This window comes from Manihot esculenta, chromosome 6, assembly GCF_001659605.2.
Source record: "Manihot esculenta cultivar AM560-2 chromosome 6, M.esculenta_v8, whole genome shotgun sequence".
NCBI lineage: Eukaryota > Viridiplantae > Streptophyta > Magnoliopsida > Malpighiales > Euphorbiaceae > Manihot > Manihot esculenta.
The window spans coordinates 6,656,640-6,678,775 of record NC_035166.2 but is presented as its reverse complement, the minus strand read 5'-3'; the positions used below and the strand labels follow the sequence as shown (position 1 = coordinate 6,678,775).

At 43.4% G+C, this 22,136-nt stretch overlaps 1 protein-coding gene across 1 annotated transcript; it reads left to right on the top strand.

Moving 5' to 3' along the window:
* The first annotated feature begins 424 nt into the window (after positions 1 to 424).
* LOC110616748 (protein GLUTAMINE DUMPER 2) lies at positions 425 to 1,314 on the top strand. Its single transcript, XM_021759229.2, has one exon. It carries the CDS (start codon positions 506 to 508, stop codon positions 1,031 to 1,033), a length of 528 nt encoding a protein of 175 aa, XP_021614921.1. The 5' UTR covers positions 425 to 505; the 3' UTR covers positions 1,034 to 1,314.
* The last annotated feature ends 20,822 nt before the right edge of the window (positions 1,315 to 22,136 follow it).

Here is a 22,136-nt window from a genome sequence, read left to right as displayed (position 1 = left end):
ACAAAAACTTTAAGAATATGCAAATTCCTGAATTTGGAAAGAAAAAAAATATAATGTAAGTTAAAGTGTTTGATATGATTTTTAATTAAAATAAATTAATATTTACTGTTTAAAATATTTATATAGCAAAAATATTAAATTTTTTAAAAAAATTAACCATAAAATATAATTAAATTAAATATTAAGTTTATTGAAAAATAATTGAGAGTATAATTATTAAAAAAAAAAAATTAAAATTCGTGACACAAAAAAGGTAAGTACAGCCATTGCGATTTTACAGCGCATATAAAATAACTCTAATGGACACGAAAGAGAATGGGCCCTACCGGCAGCGGCCCCACGTCTCAATCAAATGACGACATAATCACCAAAAAACCCACTCTCTCTTTACCATTCTCTCTCTATAAATACCATCTCCCTCCATCTTTCACCTCTCAAAACCCACCACCACCACATCTCCTCCTCCTCCTCCTCCTCCTCCGTTATCAGTCTCCTACATAAACAAATGGCAGCAGGAAGAGAGCCCTTCAACGTCACTGCCAGAGCTCCAACTTCGGCGTTCGGAAACCGCTCTCCCTGGCATTCACCTGTTCCCTACTTGTTCGGTGGCTTGGCTGCCATGCTTGGTTTAATTGCTTTTGCTCTCTTAATTCTTGCCTGTTCCTACTGGAAGCTATCCGGGTACCTTGAAAACGGCAACGAAGGAGACGAAAGGGACCTCGAATCCGGAGAAGGAGCAAATAAGACTGGCGAAGATCAGAAACAACAATCGGTAGCCTTTGAAGAGAAGATATTAGTGATTATGGCCGGAGAAGTTAAGCCAACTTTCTTGGCAACACCAATGTCTAGTAGGTCGTCTTCTTTTGGTGATAATAGCAGTACAAAAAGCTGTTCTTGCAGCGAAAACAGTGAGAAATCTGAGAATGGTAGAGGTAGTAGTGCTGAGATGGTGAAACAGGGGACTGTTGATCAAGAACAGAGTAGAACCGCAGAGACGTCCACCCTTAATGATTCCTCAGATCAAAACCATTAAATTTTTTTCCTCTTCTCTTTCTGGGTAATGATTTTTTTCTTTCTTTTAGTTAGAAGGATGGGATCTTGACAGAAAGAGACAGAGAAAGAGAGAGATCTGTTACAGGTTTTGATTAGGGCTAGCAATATGTGGAGGTGATGTGCTGTATATGATCTTACATGTCAGACTGGTTCTTATTATTCCCTTTTTAGCAGTTGCTTTCTTTCTTTTTTGGTTTAGTGTTTCCAATTCGGGAAATGTAAATTTCATTGAGATTTAATGAAAAATCAGCTGTTTCTTCATCATCTTTTTCAATCATATGTAGTCTTTAATTTCCTTTTTCACCTAATTTTGGAAATATTATTAATGGGTTTTTCTTTAATTAATCTCCAAATTCTCTGTCTTGGCCTCAGACTCAGCCTCTGCAGGTGGCAAGTGCAGATCTCATGAAAATAGAAAGAGAAAGATCAAGGTAACGGGTGCACGTGGAGAACTGTGCAGACTGATGTTGGCGTGCCTCATGCGGCGAGGCGAAACTGCGTAGACTACACCAGCCTTTAAAGAACTCTGTGTGTGTGTCTGAATTTTTGTTGGTTGAATCTGTTGAAGGTGTGTTGCTAAGGTGTTGGTGACTAGGAAAACAGGAGGCTGCTGTTGGTGATTGCTGTATTGGTGGTTTAGACAGCAAATGCATGTCATTATTGTAAGAAACTATCATTGGTGGTACGTATAATGGTTTCTGAGTTAAGCCACACTAATTACGGTATAAAACAAATGTTGTTCCACTGTTCACTTTAGTAAAGTTTTTGAATTTAGAAGCTGCAGGCGTGTATTCCATATTTACACCTCACAAAATTCTTATAATATCTTAAATTCATCCAATCCCATCTTAATATGAAAATATAAATAAATCAAATGATATGAATGGATAACCTTATTTAAGAATATAAAAAGGTAAATCCAGAAGAAGAAGATAAGAGACGATGTGGTGCAAGGTGCAACAGCAAGAGCATGGGTTTGGTTACTATCTTGTGAATCAAGCATAAACATTTGTACGAGTTTTGGAATAAATTAGAAGCTAGAAGATAAGGAAGCTTTGTACTATAAATGGAACAAAGAGCTACCCCATTTATGCTTCTTTTATTTACAAAAGTTAAAACAAAAAATTATATATAAATAGAATCTCATAATTTATTCAAAATAAATAACATCTGTAGGTATTTATTTATTTTGGATATTAAATGCAACATATGGTTTTTTTGGGTAATTATCACCACCTTTACTAATCAAAAGATATTGAATAAGTAGATCAAGTATCATTTTGATCAATTATCACATATGCATTTATCTCAAAACTTATCTATAATTGTAGGTATTACAAGTTAAAATAATAATAATAATAATAATAATGTTTGCTTATACTATATTCCACTGATTAATGTCAATGGCTGGCATTTTACATTAAAAAAACACCTAAGACATTTGGAATTTGTTCCCGTTGTCTCATCAAAGTTAAAATTCATATATGAAATGAAACTAGTGAGCTTTAGTTGAGTAATATTGGAGTTATAAGAAAAATAATAAATGCAACTTAGTTTTTGAACGTGAAAAATTACTGTCCTTCAAGAAATTAGGCCTCCATTACACTGTTGGATTGAAACAGTAGATTCTTTTTAGGATTAAATAAAGTCAGATGGAATTTTATATAGAATTCCACTAAAACTAGAATGAAAATTTTCAATAAATGTCTGCAAGTAATTAATACATAAGTAAACAGTTTATCTGCAAGTATTATAGTTTATTTTAAAACATACAACAGTTATTGATAAATGATTAATTAGATTTCGTCAGAAATTTTAATCAACATCGTTTGGCTAAAACATTGCTCCGTGTCATTTCCTTCCACTTGTAAATAATTCGATCTTGAGTTGTCATCAGCAGAGTAGTACTGAAATAGATTCGCCACGTTAAACGTCTTGAAAATTTTTATCTCATTTGAGAGGTCAAGAATATAAGTATTATCATTAATCTTCTAAATAATCCGGAATGGACCAATTTTCTTGGCGTCAAGTTTTTTCTATCCTTCTCTATGCTCCTTGCATAAGTACACCATAACTTGGTCACCGACATTGAAGAACTTGAAACGCCTATGTTTATCAGCTGTAACTTTATATTTGTTATTGCCTTCTATAAGATATTGTTGTACTTGTTTGAAAACATCCACGTGCTACTTTGTCAATTTACTTGCTGTAATACTGTTGTGAGAATCTGTGGGAAGGATAATAAGATCAACTGTATGCGTTGAGACTTTTCTGTATATAACTGCAAACGGCGACATCTTTGTGGAGCTGTGGATAACAATGTTGTAAGCAAATTCTGCTTGGATAAGAGCAAGATCCCAAGTAGTTTTCTTATTACTGCAGATGCAACGCAGAAGATTGTCAAACGTGCGATTCACCACTTCAGTTTGTCTATCAGTTTGGGGATGGGTAGCACTACTGTATCGAAGTTCAGTTCCAAAATGTTTCCATGAAGTCACCCAAAAATGAGCTAGAAACTTCACATCTCTGTCAGAAGTAATGGTCCTAGAGACGCCATGTAAGCGAACAACCTCCTGGAAAAACATTTTTGCCACATGAGAAGCATCATTAGTTTTCTTGCAAGGAATGAAATGCGCCATTTTGGAGAACCTGTCAACAACAATAAAAATGAAATCAGATCCACGTTGAGTACTTGAAAGACCAAGAACAAAATCCATAGACACGTCCTTCCAAGGATGTGCTAGAATAGGCAGTGGAGTGTATAAGCCTATATTTTGTGAATGTCTCTTCTGAGTTTAACAAACTAGGCACTTCTGGACCATCCGACCTGTATCCCTTGCACTTCTGGACCATCCAACCTGTATCCCTTTTTAATTATGGCCAGTAAAAACGCTCCTCCAATCCAGCAATAGTCTTATCACGCCCCAAATGACCACTCAAACCCCCTCCATGGACCTCCTGAATAAGCTTTTTCTGCAAAGAAGATCGAGTAATGCATAACCTGTTCTCCTTAAAAAGAAAGCCATCATGTATCAATAACCCATCAGCAGGCTGGTGAGCCTGGACTCTAGCCCATGGATCAACAAAGTCATCATCTGTAGCATACAAATCTTTCAGAAATTTAAAACCTACAACCTCCTGATTAACTGTAATTAACAGGGCAGTGCTTCTACTCAAAGCATCTGCTACCTTATTACTATAGCCAGCCTTATGTTTTATGACATAATGAAAGGCTCCAAAATAAGCTGCCCATTGAGCATGCATCTTATTCACATATTTTTGAGTTTTAAAATGGATCAAAGATTGATGATCTGTGTGAATAATAAACTCTCGCCTCATCAGATACTACTCCTAAGTTTTAAAAGTTCAGAATACTGCATATAACTCCTGCTCATAAGTGAACCACTTCTTCCTAGCTTCATTCAATTTCTCACTAAAGAAAGCAATAGGCCTTTTAGATTGTGACAACACTCCACCAATTTCAACTCCACAAGCATCACATTCAACCTCATATAATTTATCAAAATCAGGTAGAGCAAGAATAGGGGCAAAAGTAAGCTTATTTTTAATCTTTTCAAAGCTATTGTTGGCAGCATTAGTCCAAGCAAATTTCTGCACTCTCTCTTTCTTCAAGCAATCTGTGATAGGGGCAACAATGCTGCTGAAATTTCTGGTAAACCATCAATAGAAAGTAGCAAGGCCATGAAAGCTGCGAACTTTAGAAATAGTTTTGGGGATGGGCTAATTCCGTATTGCTTCTACTTTCTTCTCATCGACTTGTATCCCTTATGCACTAACAATGAATCCCAGAAACAGAACACGTTCTGTCATATAATGTACTTTTTAAGATTAATAACCAGCTCACTTTCTTGCAAGGCTGTCATGACTTGACGAAGATACTGTAAATGTTCTTTTTCGCTGCGACTAAAAATCAAGATGTCATCAAAATAAATAACCACAAATTTGCACAAGAAAGGATGCAAAACCTAGTTTATGAGTCGTATAAAAGTGCTGGGTGCATTTATCAAACCAAAGGGCATAACCAGCTACTCATACAAGCCTTCCTTAGTCTTGAAGGCGGTCTTCCATTCGTCTCCCTCCTTGATCCGAACTTGGTGATAGCCGCTTTTAAGGTTGATTTTAGAGAAGACTTTAGACCCAGATAGCTGATCCAGCATGTCATCTAGTCGTGGAATAGGAAATCGATACTGAACTGTAATTCTATTGATGGCCCTGCTATCCACGCACATTCTCCAAGTCCCATCTTTCTTTGGAACTAATAGGGCAGGTACTCCGCAGGGGCTAATACTCTTTCGAATATGCCCCTTCTTCAGTAATTCTTCAACCTGTTCTTAGAGGATTTCACTCTCCTTTGGACTCATCTTGTAATAAGGTAGATTCGTTAAATTTGATCCAGGAATGAGATCAATCTGATGTTGGATATATATCCCGCAGATGTGGAAGCTTGGATGATTCCTCCACTATCTTAGGAAACTCCTTCAACGGCTCTTTGACGAGTGGTGGTAAAGATGGTGCATCCTCCATTGCACCTTTTGCTCTCCCCAATAAAACCAGTGTGCCTCCAGATTTTTCAACTATGCCTGATAGCCTCTGCACTCTCGTGAAAACAACAACAGCATTCTTCCCTTTTATTTTTAGAATGTTTCGTAGAACCGAAAGGCAAGATAGTAATCTTCTTTTGATTCCACGTGAACATGTATGAATTCTCCTTCCTCTTATGCAAAGTATCAACATTGAACTGTCACGGGCGACCAAGCAAAATTTCACAGCAATTCATATCCACAATATCACAATTAACAAGTTCAGTATAAGATTTACTGATCGAGGCATATTGCAGATTCTGTTGACCTCAATTGTCGGGCCTTCCTTAATCCATCCGACTTTGTATGGCGAAGGGTGTGGCTGTGTAGACAACTGCAATTTCTCCACCAATTGCTTAGCAATCAAATTCTCACAACTGCAGCTATCTATAATTAGCATGCAAATTGCCTCTCCTACTCGAAACTTTGCTTGGAAAATCTTCCTCATTTGCGTCTTATCCTCCTGTTTTGTTGAGCATAAAATTTTCTTCACCATATAAGTGATCTCTCCGTCTTCTAAACCAGCAATAGATCCATCATCGTCATCCACTTCTTCCTCAGATTCAACCACCTGCTCAATCACATTAACCTGTCGGTGATCAGTATTAACTCCTCTACATTCTGGACAATTATTCATTCGATGACTAGGTTGCCTCCAGCGGTAACATATGTCTTCCGTTGGCTTTTGATAAGGATTGGTTCTGCCTCCTTTGTCTGCTGTAGTGGTGACTGCCTTTCCTTTACTATCTCTCATTTCTTCCATAGTATTATAAGGATTGCCAGAATTTACAACCTTAGAAGGCTGCCCGCTGTAATTGCCTCTATATTGCTGCATCTCTATCGAACTATAATTTCTGTAATTAAAATTCTGGTTGTGCTGCTGTCATGGCTGCCAATCAACAAGCTTTTCTGCCCTTTTTGCCATCTCGATGGCGTCTGCCAAAGTAAAAATCACAGCTACTCCCATCATACAGTGAATTTCGTGATTCAGCCCCCTCTGATAATGCGCAACCTGCTGGGCTTCATTCTCACAGTTTTCTCACCTCACTTGCAACCTTAAAAACTCCTCGATATATTCATCCACCCTTCGATTCTCCTGTACACAGTCATGATACCGGTTATATAAAACGTGAGCGTGATCACTAGGTAAGAACCGTTGTTTAATCATCTGCTTCATCAACACCCAGGTTCGTATGGGTTCCAGCCTCTTCCGATAGCGTTCATTTTGAATCGAATTCCACCAGGCTGCTGCACCCCTTTTTAACTTATAAGCCATAATAGGAATCTTGCAATACTCTTCCACGTTCATAACTTCAAAGAAACGTTCAATCTCTGCCAGCCAATCAAGAACAGATTCCACATCCAACGAACCGGAAAAGTTTTGAAGGTCTATCTTGATCTTGTAACCTTTCTGATAATTCTGTTGGGGATTTGGCGGCACATGATTAGTGACCATAGGATTGGCGACTAGCTGGGGGTGTACGGCAGCGGTGGGTTGGTGGATTTCCTGCAGCGGGTTGGTGGATTTCCTACTGCAGGGCCAGCTGTTCGATCATCTTCCTCAATTCTACCAAAGATGCCTCAATTGCAGCAAGTCGTGTCTCTTGATTGTCTGTCATGTTCAAACTTTGCTCTAATATCAATATGATAAAGGACTAATTAGATTCTGTCAGGAGTTTTAACCAATATCGTTTGATTAAGACAATATAAAAAAAAGATAGGCTGAAAGATGAATAGTCTTATTGAAATTCTTCAAAGATTAAAAAATGGGTCTCTAATAGTCAAGTAAGGCTATTTATAATAGAAAAAGACCCTAAAAAAAACTTTTAATATGCAAAATTATAAAAATATTCAAAAAATAATTAAAATGCAAAATTAACTCCTTAAACGATGGAATTTTCATATCGAACTTTGTGACATACTTTCGCCCTCGTCACACTTTTGAAAGTCATGCGTTTTGAAATTTATTTTTCGAAAAGTTATCGTGAGTTTTCATCAAACGTCGACAGTAAAAATTAAATCCGGTTTAAGTCTGCCATAAAATTCAAAATTAGTTATTCCGTGACAATTATTAAGTCAGCCGTGTAACTCTTGATTTAAATAATTACGTCTAAAAATTCATTTAAAATTATTTTTTAATTCTCAGAATTTTCATTGTTTATCTTTTGTCCTTTAAATACTTGATTAATTAATGGTCAATTTTATTCTACAATTTAAAATTCCCTCTAAATTTTTCCATCAACTAAATTTAATTAATTTGGTTATTTAAGATTTATAAATGCAAATTTTAGATATAGAATTGCTTACTTTTCATCCTATTCTATTTAGTAAAAGGAAAATAACTTTATATTCCGCTCCAACTTTTTCTCATGGAAAACTTTTAAAATTATAAACATATAGATGGTTTTAAAAAAGAATTAAATATAAAATTAATTTTATCTTAAAAAATTTCCTTCCAGTATTTTCCATTTTAAAGAAATAATAATAATAAGTGTGTGGTTTGGCAAAATCCTATTTAAAAAAGTCTCGATGCGTGAACCTTGTGAATGGTAAAAATATCGCTCAAAAAGCTCCTTATCTGAATTTAACAGTAATTTGACTTCAAATTAATCAGACGAATTAGATACCAGAAAATTAGTAAAAAGCAAAAAAAATCATTGGTGGAATTAATCCGGTATACTTATTTATTCATTTGCTTCCCAATTGGATATAGATGAGAATGAGGTCCCAGTATTAATGCTATAATTAGATAAACCTCCATTAATTAACTGGGTCTACTCTGATATGAATCCATCTAACTAAGGTCAGCACTATTCAATTGAAACCGAAAAAACTGACCGAATCGAATTAATTTTAAAATTCGATTTGGTTTTTTATTCAATTCGATTCGGTTTTTAATTTTAAAAATTTCGGTTCAGTTCGGTTTTGATCAGAAAAAAATCGAAAAAACCGAACCGAACTTGATGACCGCTGGTTTTCGTAACTCCGGTTTGGGGCCAGGCCCACGATACCAGCCTATTATCCAGAGGCCCTCAAGCATCGCATGTGCACCAGGGCCAGCCCGCTTAGCTTAAAGACCGGGCTCCAGTCAGATTCTTCAATCAGACTGGCCCAGCTCTTTTGACCCAATGAACAGATCCCCTCTGGGGCTAGTCTTAACCTTATCTTCCGGCTCAGCTCGGAACTAGGAAAGAGTTCAACCCATTCGCCTTGTGGGACCATCTGCATGCGTGTCCGGGAAGAATCAGGGGTCGTTATGCATGGAACAGAGATCTGATTTCCTCGTACGTCCGTATCAACGTGGCAGGGACAGGTGGCCCAGTGATAGCCAGTTTGTTATACGTCATTAGCAGACGGAGGAAACAGATAAAAGGAGGAGATACTCCCCTCTAGGGCTAAGTTTTTCCTAAGTTCACAAACCCATTGTAAAACCCTATTTTCTGGATCTCAGATCATCAAGTGGCGCCGTCTGTGGGAATGAAGGAGATCTTTTCATCACCGGAGTTCCACTCTAAACAAACCCACTGAGATCCACGATGGCTAATCACAATGAAAACAACAATCTTAACACTCCCAATGACCTGAGCTCTACCCAAGAGGGGCAGCAGTTCTCTTTTTCCAGTCCTACAACTCCAAACAATCAACCACCCATCCCTTTCAACCCCTCGCCAAGCCCGGCGGGGAATGTATCCGCCGCTGCCTTGTCCAACCAGGACCTCCAAACCATCGCTCTCCAGTTACAAAACACCGCCCACTGGCTGGGGCATATAATGCGACAACGGGGCCTCAGCACCCCAGTACAGGTGTTGCCGGTGGTGGAAGAGCTCCGGACCAACGAACCTCAGCCTACCTTCAACCATCCCCGAACTGTCAGCCAAGAAACTTGAGATGGGGGGAGAAGAGCCGGAGAAGAGGAAGAGCCGGAAGCTCGAGTTCATGGAAGGAGGGTGAGGGAGCTGATAGAGAATGATGAAGCTGATAGCTATTCTGCCGGAACCACCGAAAGAGCGGGGAGCGAGACATGGGAGGAGGAAGGTCGCGCGGAGAAGAGGCCCAGGCAGGAAGAAGAGAGTGTAGACCAAAAGCTGCAGAAGATGAGAGAACAACTTTTGGCTGAGTTAGGGGCGAAGGACCCCAGCCAAACTTTTCTGCCTACCTCTTCACCCTTCTCAAAGTGGGTACAGTAGGAGACCGTCCCGAAGAAATTTATGATGCCGCCTATGGCGGCGTACGACGGAGCTGGAAACTCCCGGGAGCACGTCTTGAACTACAAGACTTTCATGGAGCTGCAGACTTTATCGGATGCCTTGATGTGCAAGGTATTTCCGACGACGCTCTCGGGGCCAGCACGGACATGGTTCAACAACCTTGAGACCGGAAGCATCAGAAGCTTTGGAGATCTGGCCACTCGCTTCATTAGCCGGTTCATCGCCGGGGTGCCTGCAGACAGAAAGACGAGAAACTTAGAAACAGTCAGGCAGAGAAGGGATGAATCGCTCAGGGAGTACGTTGCCCGTTTCAATACGGAGGCCTTGCAAATTCCCGAGCTGGATGAAAGTAGAGCAGTGGAGGCTATGCAGAAAGGGACGACCTCTGCCGAGTTCTTTGGCTCATTGAGCAGGAAGCCTCCGACCTCACTGGCCGAGCTGATAAAGCGGGCTGAAAAATACATAAGGCAGGATGATGCCTTGGTGACAAGCAGGTTCGCCAGGGGAGCGACAGATAAGGAGAAAGCACCGGAGGAAGGGAGGCCGGAGAGGCACGAGAAAAAGCATGGCAAAAGGCCTGAGCCTTACAGACAACCCTGGGAGCGAAGGGACCAAAGACCTCTCCCTCCTTGGGACTCAGAACAGAGGCCACTCCCTCCATAGGTCCCAGAGAAGCCGACCCCACTCAATGCCTCTAGAGCCGAAGTGCTCATGGCCGTCCAGGACAAGGAGTTCCTCCAATGGCCCGGGCCTATGAAAACGGAAGCAAACCAGCGAGATCCTGACAAATACTGTCAGTACCATTGTACGCATGGCCACGACACCAATAACTGCTTCCAGTTGATCACAGAGATCGAGAGGCTGATAAAAAGAGGGCACCTCAAGAACTTCATGAGGAAACCGGAGGGACAGAGGCCTCAGCCCAATCCGGCAGCCCAAGTGCCAAGGAGAGCGGGAGCTGGACAAGTGAATGATGGGTCCAGTGGGACCATCAACATGATCGTGGGAGGAACAGAAGGATGAATGAGCCGGTGAGGCAGAAGAGGTACTTCCCTTAGAATATTTGTAAAAAGAAATTCTTGTACTATAAAAACACGAATGAATGGAATAACACCACATTATGACAATGCAATGATTATCTCTATTACTGTGAGTATTAACTCCCTCAGAAAAAGAAAAAGAACAGATATCAGAAGACCTCCTTGAGACATAGAGACCTCCTGGAGGTAGAAGACAGGGATCCCCAAGATCTCCTGGATTCAAGACCAGGATCCCATAAGATCTCCTGGAGTAAAAACGGCCGGCAGGATCCCGTAAGATCTCCTGGAGCAAAAACGGCCGGCGGGATCTCCAAGATCTCCCCGGAGCAAAAACGGCCAGGATCCCGTAAGATCTCCTGGAGCAAAAACGGCCAGGATCCCGTAAGATCTCCTAGAGCAAAAACGGCCGGCGGGATCTCCAAGATCTCCCCGGAGCAAAAACGGCCAGGATTCCGTAAGATCTCCTGGAGCAAAAATAGCCGGCAGGATCTCCAAGATTTCCCCGGAGCAAAAACAGCCCGGATCCCTAAAACACAGCCCGCATAAGGCTTGTCAAGAAAGCAAGAAATTAAGTATTGACTTCACAGTGAGGAAGACGAAATTCCGAACTCCTGAGCCCGTCACACAAATAGCACAAAAGTCTAAGCAAAGAACAAAAATTCGAGCTCCTTAATCCGCTGAAGGGACGGACTCACGACAAAAGCAAGAGACCCTGCCCACAGCTCGGATTAACTCACAGTAAACAAACACTTAGCAAAAATGACCTTGGGAGAGGAAAACGATAAAAAAGCTTAACTCCCCATCCCAGTGGAGCATACAGTCCAAACCGCACCGACTGAAAAAGGGTCACTTCTAGAGGGACCAGATATCCGAGCTCATAACCAGAAAGAGAGGTAAAATCATCTAAAATGAAGCCGCGCAGTTACAAATAAAGTCTAGGGATTTACCCCCTCACCACTCATATAATAAATGCTGAGGAGGTAAAGGGGAAACCCGAGGAGAAATCCAATGGCATGAGCAGATAAGACCCCAGCTTCAGTTCCTGTCAAATCCGAACTAAAAGCAAAAAGACCAGCCCTGCTCGTCACCTTTAAAGGTACATGATCTGACTTATTGTTATTTGTAACGATCCGAAAATCGGACCGCTACCGGCCCTAGGATCCAGATCGGCTTAAGGCCGCCGGGACCCGTAGCAAGCCTGACATGAAACCTGTAAACCTGTTTAATCCCATACATGATCAACAATCATCCATAAAAAAAACAATTAAAACTTTTCTTTCATTCATTCCTCATACACCAAACTCAACCTGTGCATGCACTAAACATATTCATAATCATAAACTTGACCCCTCTGTGGGATCTCATCAATGCCCCAATGGGCGATACATCATAAGTTGAGTTGGTTAAACATAAACATCAATAGACATTAAGATCATGTATCAACAAGGGATTACAATGAACTATGGTCAAGCACACTTCTAAACCTCAATATCATTATACATAACATAACTATTTAACTTTACATCATTATACCATTTACCATGTCCACTATCTATCTATTACAAACATAAGACTTTACTCTTCTTGACTTCTCTGTCTAGCCCATACCTGCAATCCTGGGGGGATTAGGGAAAAGGGGTGAGCTACTAGAGCCCAGTGAGCAGAATAATAGAAAACATTTAAATCTCATGCCATCATGTAATGCAACACATCACAACAAATCACATCCCGGATGGTATTGTCACCAATAGTCCTCTACATTCCAAAGTGCCGGGACGTAGAATGAGTACAACCGGTCTTTCTCTTAACATAACATATCATGCATACCAATGTGCCAGGGACGTAGAATGGGTACAACCTGGACTTTCTCTTACATAGTGCCAGGGACGTAGAATGGGTACAACCTGGACTTCCATACCATACCATGCCGTAACATCATCATATCATATGAGGACTAAAGGATCATTCAGTAACCAATCCACATCAACATCATAAATGCAATGCAACATATTCGTGATTTCTAATGCAAACAACCTAATTCATCACATGGCATTCATGATACATGAACATGCTCAACTGTATAATTCATTTGCTTCAAAACATTAAGGTTTATTCTACTCACCTCTGGCTAGCTCTGACAAAGACTGATGCAGCTAACTCACTGTTGGGGTCCTCGGTTCCTCGGGTCCGAACCTACACAGGTGGACTCAAATGAGGGACCAAACAACTAGAACATAACTCTAAAAACATCCCCCAAAAACCCCCTAAAACACCTCAAAATAATCATGCAAAAACATGCAAAGGAAGGCAGAACAGGGCAGGTTCGGCGGCACCTTCGGCGGCCGAAAGTCCCTCCAGAGCCGAAACCCAGGCAGGTTCGGCGGCACCTTCGGCGGCCGAAAGTCCCAGACAGAGACGAAAGTCTCTTTTCGGGGGCAACTTCGGCAGCCGAAAGGCCTGCCTCCCCAGCCATGTTCGGCGGCCGAAAGTTCCTTCGGCTGCCGAACCTGGTTTCTGCCAAAGGGCAGAAACTTGGCTCCTTTAAGCACATTTGCCTCCAAAACTTCCAATCATGCATTTAGCTCAACCAAAACATGCAAACACACATACATTGGCTCCTAGGGGCTTCAAACTAACTTAAACCCCAACTACAACACACAACAACCACACAAATCCAACATACATTGCTCAAAACATAACATTAACTCAAAAACCTAACTATGAGCTAAACATACATTCTACCCCATAGATCTTGCATAAAACTTACTTTAAACATGAAATGAGCTTAAGATCGGCTCTTACCTCTTGAAGATCGAGAGAGAGACGTCTTAAACTCGGAGGTGGGAGATTTTGAGTTCTTGAACCTCAAAGCTCCAAAACTTGCTTTAAACTCGAAAATCTTCAAAACAACGTAAAAACTTGTGAAAATCTTGAAAGATTTGAAGGAAAGAACTCAAGGATGGTGAGGAACGGCGGAAGGGCTCACCTTGGCCGAAAATGGGGAGAAAGCTCGCCCATTTCGGCTAAGGGGCTCTTTTATAGTGGCTGGCCAGACCACATTCTGGAGCCGAACGTGCCCCCGCATGCATGCCATGTTCGGCGGCCGAACTTGAGGTTCGGCGGCCGAACCTGGGCTTCCCTCACTTATGCCTTCGGGGGCCTAAGGCACACCCAAAAAGCATGCATGTTCGGCGGCCGAACTTGAGGTTCGGCGGCCGAACCTGAGTTTCCTCCAAGGGTGTTTTTTGTTCAAAACTCATTTCCTCTTTACTTAAAACTATCAAAAACAATAAAACATTTCATGAAAACATGGTTTTACCCTTCTAGAGGTCTCCAACACCCGAAATTCCACCGGACGGTAGGAATTCCGATACCGGAGTCTAGCCGGGTATTACATTCTCCCCCCCTTAAGAACATTCGTCCCCGAATGTTCCTCAACTAGCACATGCATAGAGTCATCACAACATACACATAACACACATGAAACATACAAGAACTAACCTTAGAAAAGATAAGGGTATTGCTGGAGCATGGACTCCCGTGTCTCCCAAGTGCATTCTTCCAAATTGTGGTGGTTCCAAAGGACTTTCACCATCGGGATTTCCTTGTTTCTCAGCTTTCTGATCTGGGTGTCTATGATCCGCACTGGCTGCTCAACATAGGTGAGATCCTCTTGGATCTCCACATCAGGCTCACTAAGAACCTTGCTCGGATCTGACACAAACTTCCTCAACATTGAAACATGGAAAACCGGATGGATTCTTGCCATTGAAGCAGGCAAATCTAGCTTGTACGACACATTCCCAATCTTCTGCAAGATTTCAAAGGGTCCGATGTATCGTGGGGCTAGTTTACCTTTCTTCCCAAAGCGAACCACTCCTTTCATCGGAGACACTTTGAGCAATACCAGATCCCCCTCCTGAAACTCTACCTGTCTTCTGCGAATGTCTGCATAACTCTTCTGTCTGCTTGCAGCAGTCTTGATTCTCTCTCTGATTATGGGTACCACCCTGCTGGTGATCTCTACTAGCTCAGGCCCCGCCAAGGCCTTCTCTCCAACTTCCTCCCAGCAAACAGGTGACCTGCACTTCCTTCCGTACAAATCTTCATATGGAGCCATCCCGATGCTAGCATGATGGCTGTTATTGTAGGCAAACTCCACCAAAGGTAGATGCTGCCTCCAAGAACCGCCAAAGTCCAGCACACACATTCTAAGCATATCCTCGATAGTCTGGATGGTCCTTTCGGACTGTCCGTCCGTCTGGGGGTGGAAGGCAGTACTGAAATCCAACCTAGTACCCATGGCATTCTGCAGACTCCGCCAAAACCTGGAGGTGAACTGGGGCCCTCTATCTGACACTATCGAAACAGGAACCCCATGCAGCCTGACGATCTCATCCACATATACCTGCGCCAACTTGTCCACAGAGTAGCCACTCCTGACAGGAATGAAGTGAGCAGATTTGGTGAGTCTGTCCACAATCACCCATATGGAGTCCACTCTGTTGGACGCTGCCGGTAACCCCACTACGAAGTCCATAGCTATATTCTCCCATTTCCACTCTGGAATAGGTAGCGGGTTAAGCATTCCAGCCGGCTTCTGATGTTCCAGCTTCACCCTCTGACACACTTCGCAGGCTGACACAAACTGTGCCACTTCTTTCTTCATCGCTGGCCACCAATAAACTTTCTTCAAATCTTGATACATCTTGGTGGCTCCGGGGTGAACGCTGTATCTTGCATTATGAGCCTCTCTCATAATGTCTCCTTTTAGCCCTATGTCATCTGGTACACACAATTGACTCCCATAGCGGAGGATCCCCTTACTGTCAAATCTGAACTCACTGTCTTTGCCTGACTGAACAGTCCTGGCAATCTTCACTAACTCTGGGTCCTCATGCTGTTTCTGAGCCACCTGCTCCAGAAACACGGGTGCCACTTTCATCAGGGCCACTAAAGCATCTGTACCAGACAACTCCAACTGTAGACCTTCATTAATGAGCTTGTAAAACTCCTTCACCACTGGTCTCCTCTCTGCCGTGATGTGGGATAGACTGCCTAGTGACTTCCGGCTTAGGGCGTGTGCCACGACATTCGCCTTTCCCGGATGATACTGAATCTTGCAATCATAGTCACTCAGCAGCTCTACCCATCTCCTCTGCCTCAAGTTCAAATCTCTTTGACTCAGGATGTACTGCAGGCTTTTATGATCTGTGAAGATCTCACATTTTACCCCATAGAGGTAGTGCCTCCACATCTTGAGTGTAAAGATTACTGCTGCCATCTCAAGGTCATGCGTGGGGTAATTCAACTCATGCTTCTTCAGCTGCCTTGAAGCATAAGCAATCACCCTCTCATTCTGCATCAGTACACAACCCAGTCCCACACGGGACGCATCACAAAAGACTGTAAAGTCCTCATCACTAGATGGCAGAGCTAAAACTGGTGCTGAAGTCAACCTCTTCTTAAGCTCTTCAAAACTCTCTTCGCACTGGTCGGTCCACAGAAACTTCTGGTTCTTTCTAGTTAGTCTGGTCAGAGGAGCTGCTATTTTCGAGAAGTCCTGAACGAACCTCCTGTAGTAACCTGCCAAACCCAAGAAACTCCTGATCTCCGTCACTGAAGTGGGTCTAGGCCACTTAGCCACAGTTTCTGTCTTCTTGGGGTCCACCTCAATCCCATTCTCTGACACTACATGCCCCAAGAACGAAATGCTCCTCAGCCAGAACTCACATTTAGAGAACTTGGCATACAAGCCATGTTCCCTCAAGGTCTGCAAGACCAACCGCAGATGATGGGCATGCTCCTCTGCATTCCTGGAATACACTAAGATATCATCTATGAAGACAATAACGAAGTGATCCAGGTACTGGCTAAACACTCTGTTCATGAGATCCATGAATGTTGCAGGGGCGTTGGTTAACCCGAACGACATTACAAGGAACTCAAAATGCCCATATCTGGTCCTGAAGGCTGTCTTCGGCACATCCTCATCCCTTATCCTTAGCTGATGGTACCCCGATCTCAGATCTATTTTGGAGAAACAACCTGCTCTAGCTAGCTGGTCGAATAGATCGTCGATCCTTGGCAATGGGTACTTATTCTTGGTAGTGACTTTGTTCAACTGCCTGTAGTCGATACAAAGTCTAAGTGATCCATCCTTCTTTTTCACGAACAAAACTGGTGCACCCCAAGGTGAAGTGCTCTGTCGGATGAAGCCCTTTTCTACCAACTCTTGCAACTGTTCCTTCAATTCTTTCAACTCGGCTGGAGCCATCCTGTAGGGAGGGATAGAGATCGGTCGGGTTCCAGGCATCAATTCTATCTCGAACTCTATCTCCCTAGCAGGTGGTAAACCTGGCAGCTCGTCTGGGAAGACGTCTAGAAACTCTCTAACCACTGGCACCGAGGCGGGCTCTCTAATCTGACTGCTAAGCTCTCTCACATGAGCCAAATACCCCTGACATCCCTTCCTAAGCAACCTACGAGCCTGAAGAGCTGATATCAGACCTCTAGGTGTACCCCTCCTATCTCCCCTGAAGACAACCTCTGATCCATCCTGACCTCTGAACCTGACTACCTTGTCCCTGCAGTCCAAGGTAGCACCATGGGTAGATAACCAGTCCATCCCTAGAATGACGTCAAAATCTATCAAATCTAGAACCACCAGGTCGGCGGACAAGCATCTTCCCTCAACAGACACAGGACTACACTGGCAGACTGACTCTGTAATACCCGGCTAGACTCCGGTATCGGAATTCCTACCGTCCGGTGGAACCTCGGATGTCGGATGCCTCTAGTAGGGTAGAAACATGTCTTCATAAAATGTTTTGAGATATTTCATGGTTTTAAGTAAAATGGAAATGAGTTTTGCATAAAAACAACCTTGGAGGAAAACTCAGGTTCTGCCGCCGAACCTCAAGTTCGGCCGTCGAACATGCGTGCCTTCGGGAGCGCCTTTAGGCCCCCGAAAGCATAAGTGAGGAAAGTCCAGGTTCGGCCGCCGAACCTCAAGTTCGGCCGCCGAACATGGCATGCATGCGGAGGCACGTTCGGCCCCCGAACGTGGCCTGGCCAGCCACTATAAAAGGGTCCCTTAGCCGAAAACGGGTGAGCTTTTTCCCCATTTTCGGCCAAGGTGAGCTCTCTGCCGTCCCTCACCGATCTTGAGTTCTTTCCTTCCAATCCTACTCGATTTTCATGAGTTTTTATGTTGTTTTGAAGATTTTCAAGCTTTGAGCAAAGTTTTGGAGCTTTGAGGTTCAAAGGAACTCAACCCCTCCCATTTCCGAGTTTAGGACGTCTCTCTCTCGATCTCCACGAGGTAAGAGCCGATCTTAAGCTCATTGCATGTTTTAAGCAAGTTTTAAGTAGATCTATGGGGTAGAATACATGTTTAGCTCATGGTTAGGTTTATGGGTTTTGTTTGTGTTTTTGAACAATGTGAGTTGATTGTTGTGTTGTAGTTGGGGCTTTTGTTGGTTTGATGCCCCTAGGAACTTGTATGCTTGTTTGTGTGTGATTGGGAATGTTGTAGAATAGGTTTATGCATGATTGGGTAGTTTTGGAGGCAAATGTGCATAGGAGAGCTGAGTTTCTGCCACTAAGGGAGAAACCAGGTTCGGCAGCCGAAGGAACTTTCGGTCGCCGAACATGCTTGTGGAAGCAGCCTTCGGCTGCCGAAGCTTGCCCCCGAAAGGAGACTTTCGTCTCTGTCTGGGAGTTTCGGCCGCCGAAAGTGCCGCCGAACATGCATGAGTTTCGCCTCTGTCTGGGAGTTTCGGCCGCCGAACCTGCCTGACTTTCGGCTCTGGAGGGACTTTCGGCCGCCGAACCTGCCGCCGAAAGTGCCCTGTCCAGCCCTCTCTTGCATGTTTTTCTATGATTGTTTCATGATGTTTTAGGGGGGTTTTTGGGGAGTAGTTTAGAGTTATGTTCATGTTGTTTGGTCCCTCATTTGAGTCCACCTGTGTAGGTTCGGACCCGAGGAACCGAGGACCCCAGCAGTGAGTCAGCTGCTCCAGTGTCTGGTCAGAGCTACCCAGAGGTGAGTGGAATAACTCATTGTGTTTTAAAGCAAATGATGGACTTTTTAACATGATTCACGCATCATGAATGCCATGAGATGTACTAGGTTGTTTGCATTAGAATTCACGAATATGTTGCATTGCACATTTTATTGTTGATGTGGATGAATGTTGGATGACCCATAGCCCTCGATCTATGTTGTGACGATGTGATATGTACGGTAAGGAATGTAAGACCAGTGGGACCCATTCTACGTTCGCTGGCACTATGTAAGAGAAAGACCAGGACCCATTCTACGTTCTGGCACAGTTGGACCATGTTATGTTATGCTATGTAAGAGAAAGACCAGGACCCATTCTACGTTCTGGCACAGTTGGACTATGCAGAGGGCTAATGGTGACAAGTTCATCCTTGATGTGATTAGCTGTGATGTGATGCATTTCATGTTATCATATGTTTTAAATGTTTTATTATTCTGCTCACTGGGCTCTAGTAGCTCACCCCTCTCCCAATTTCCCCAGGATTGCAGGTACAGGGTAGACCAGGAGGTTTACAAGAGTAATGAAGTCTTGTGTATGTAATAGATAGTGTGGACATGATAAATGTATTAATGTTATGTAAAAGTACAATTTCAGTCTTGTAATGATATTGAGGATTAGAGATTGTGCTTGACTTTATGTATTAGATATCCCTTTTAATACATGATCTTAGATATTTTATGATGGTTATTGATGTCCATGTTTAGCCAACTCAACACATGTATCGCCCATTGGGGCATTGATGAGATCCCACAGAGGGATCATGACCATGATTATGTTTATGAACAGTGCATGCACAGGTTGAGTTTGGTGTATGAATGAAAGAAAAATTTTAAATTTTTATGTATTTTCTTGATCATGTATGGGATTAAACAGGTTTCCAGGATGTATGTTTGGCTTGCTACGGGTCCCGGCGGCCTTAAGTCGACCCGGATCCTAGCGCCGGTAGCGGTCCAATTTTCGGGTCGTTACAGAATGGTATCAGAGCCCTAGGTTCATAGGATCGGACCTAGAGTGTCGGGCTCATAGATGTTATAGAAGGTCAAGCACAATAGGAAAGATCATGTCCACTAGGATAGGATGTGGAGTCCTGTCTTGTATGATGATGTGAAATGCCATGATTATATACATGTGCATTGATGCTATGATATGATATGTGATATATGTGATGAGGGTCCATGTGTGCCCACATGAACCATATGATGCTAATGTTTTTGTGATGTGTACTGTTTTTCAGAAAACAGGATGAGAGGAACTCGTCGATCTGCACGATTGACTGGAGTGCCACCTGAGGATGAGGGCACGAGTGCCCGTCCTCCTACATTGCCTAGGGCAATGTCATGTAGAGCAAACAGAGAAAGAGTGTCAAGGGACCCTAGAAGGTCTTTTGATGCTAGCAGAAGGGGGACAGATAGAGGAGGAAGTTCTTCAGATGTGAGGGAGGTTATGGAAGAGGATCAGAGGAGGGATGGGAATCTGGATGTTAGCATGGAGGAAGAGGGGACAGGGGAGTCGCAGGGAGGCGTTCAGGCCTCGGGGTATGGTTTTCTACCCCATTATCCACCCTTCCCACAGGGTTCAGGGTATCCGATGGGAGGTACATCGGATTACTCCAGCTTTAACCCCTACCCTACCTACATGCCTTATCCACCTTTCTATCCACCTTATACACAGTACCCAGCTTATCCACCCTCACCCTTCTATCCAAACCCGGCAAACCCCACCTCGGGGAATGCTGCACCCCCACCTCCACCACCTACAGAACCAACAGCCCCAGTTACTCAACCTCTTAGACCTAGCTCAGCCGGTGGGAGCAAGGTAAAGATGACAGATTACCTTAAGCTGGATGCTCCCAAATATAAGTCAGGGGATGACCCCTTTGAGTATCTGAGAGTAGTGAAGACAATAACTGATGAGCTAGGGGCGGATGATAGCAGGGCCATTCAGATGGCAGGGTTCACCTTAAAGTGCAAAAAGGCACGGGAATGGTTCAAATATTATGTGGACCCGAGACTAGACGGCATGACATGGGAAGAATTTGCAAATGAGTTCGCTGGATGGGCTTTTCCAGACAGTTCCAGAGAACTGAAGATGATTGAGTTTGAACAGCTGAGGCAGACAGAACACATGAGTGTGGAGGAGTTCACGGATAAATTCTTAGAGCTATTGCCTTTTTCAGGGAAAGCTCTAGATACCGATTCGAAGAAAGCCAAGAGATATGTTATGAAGCTGCATTCCAGGTACTCCTCGTTGATTCAGTCAGTCGAGAGGGAAAGTTTCCACACTGTGGTGGATATGGCTCGAAGGATGGAGGCGAGTGCTATAGTTGAGGGGTCAGTAAAGCAGTCAGTGACCCAGTCTTCAGGGGTTAAGACCCCAGGCAGAGGAGGGCCAGGTCTCTCTTCTTAGGGCTCAAGTAGCAAGAGGTGGAATAACACCACCAAGCAAACGAAGAAGAATAAGTTTTGGAGTAAGTTGAAATCCGGTCTGGGATTTGGCGGTGGCTCGAGCTCAGGCTCAGATGGTACAGAATGCCAGAGATGTGGAAGGCCGCACAGGGGAGTGTGTCGAGCTGGGACTAATACATGTTTCAGATGTGGACAGGAGGGACACATAGCTCGGGAGTGTCCTAGAGCACTTTTTATGGGCCAGCCCCAGCAGACAGCTTCTGGTAGTGTGGCACAGCCAGCAGCTCCAGCCACAACTCAGGGCAGTGGCAGAGGTAGAGGGAGAGGAGCAGCCTCTTCTTCTGGTTCCCGAGGTGAAGGTCCATCAGCCCCAGCCAGGATCTTCACCATGACTCAGCAGGAGGCTAACACATCCAACACCGTGGTGTCAGGTAATCTGGTCATTGGGTGTTCTGATGTGTATGCTTTAATGGACCCAGGTGCATCTCATTCATTTATTGCTCCGAGAGCCGTTGAGAGGTTGGGTCTGATAGTCTCTGGGTTAGAGTGTCCCCTATGGGTCAGTGGACCCAAGTGTGACCCGTCAGTGGCAGAGTTAGTCTGCCAGTACAGTCCAGTTTTTGTTGAGGGAAGATGCCTCTCTGCCGACCTTGTGGTTCTAGATTTGACAGACTTTGACGTCATTCTAGGGATGGATTGGCTATCTACCCATGGTGCTACCTTGGACTGCAGGGACAAGGTAGTCAGGTTCAGAGATCAG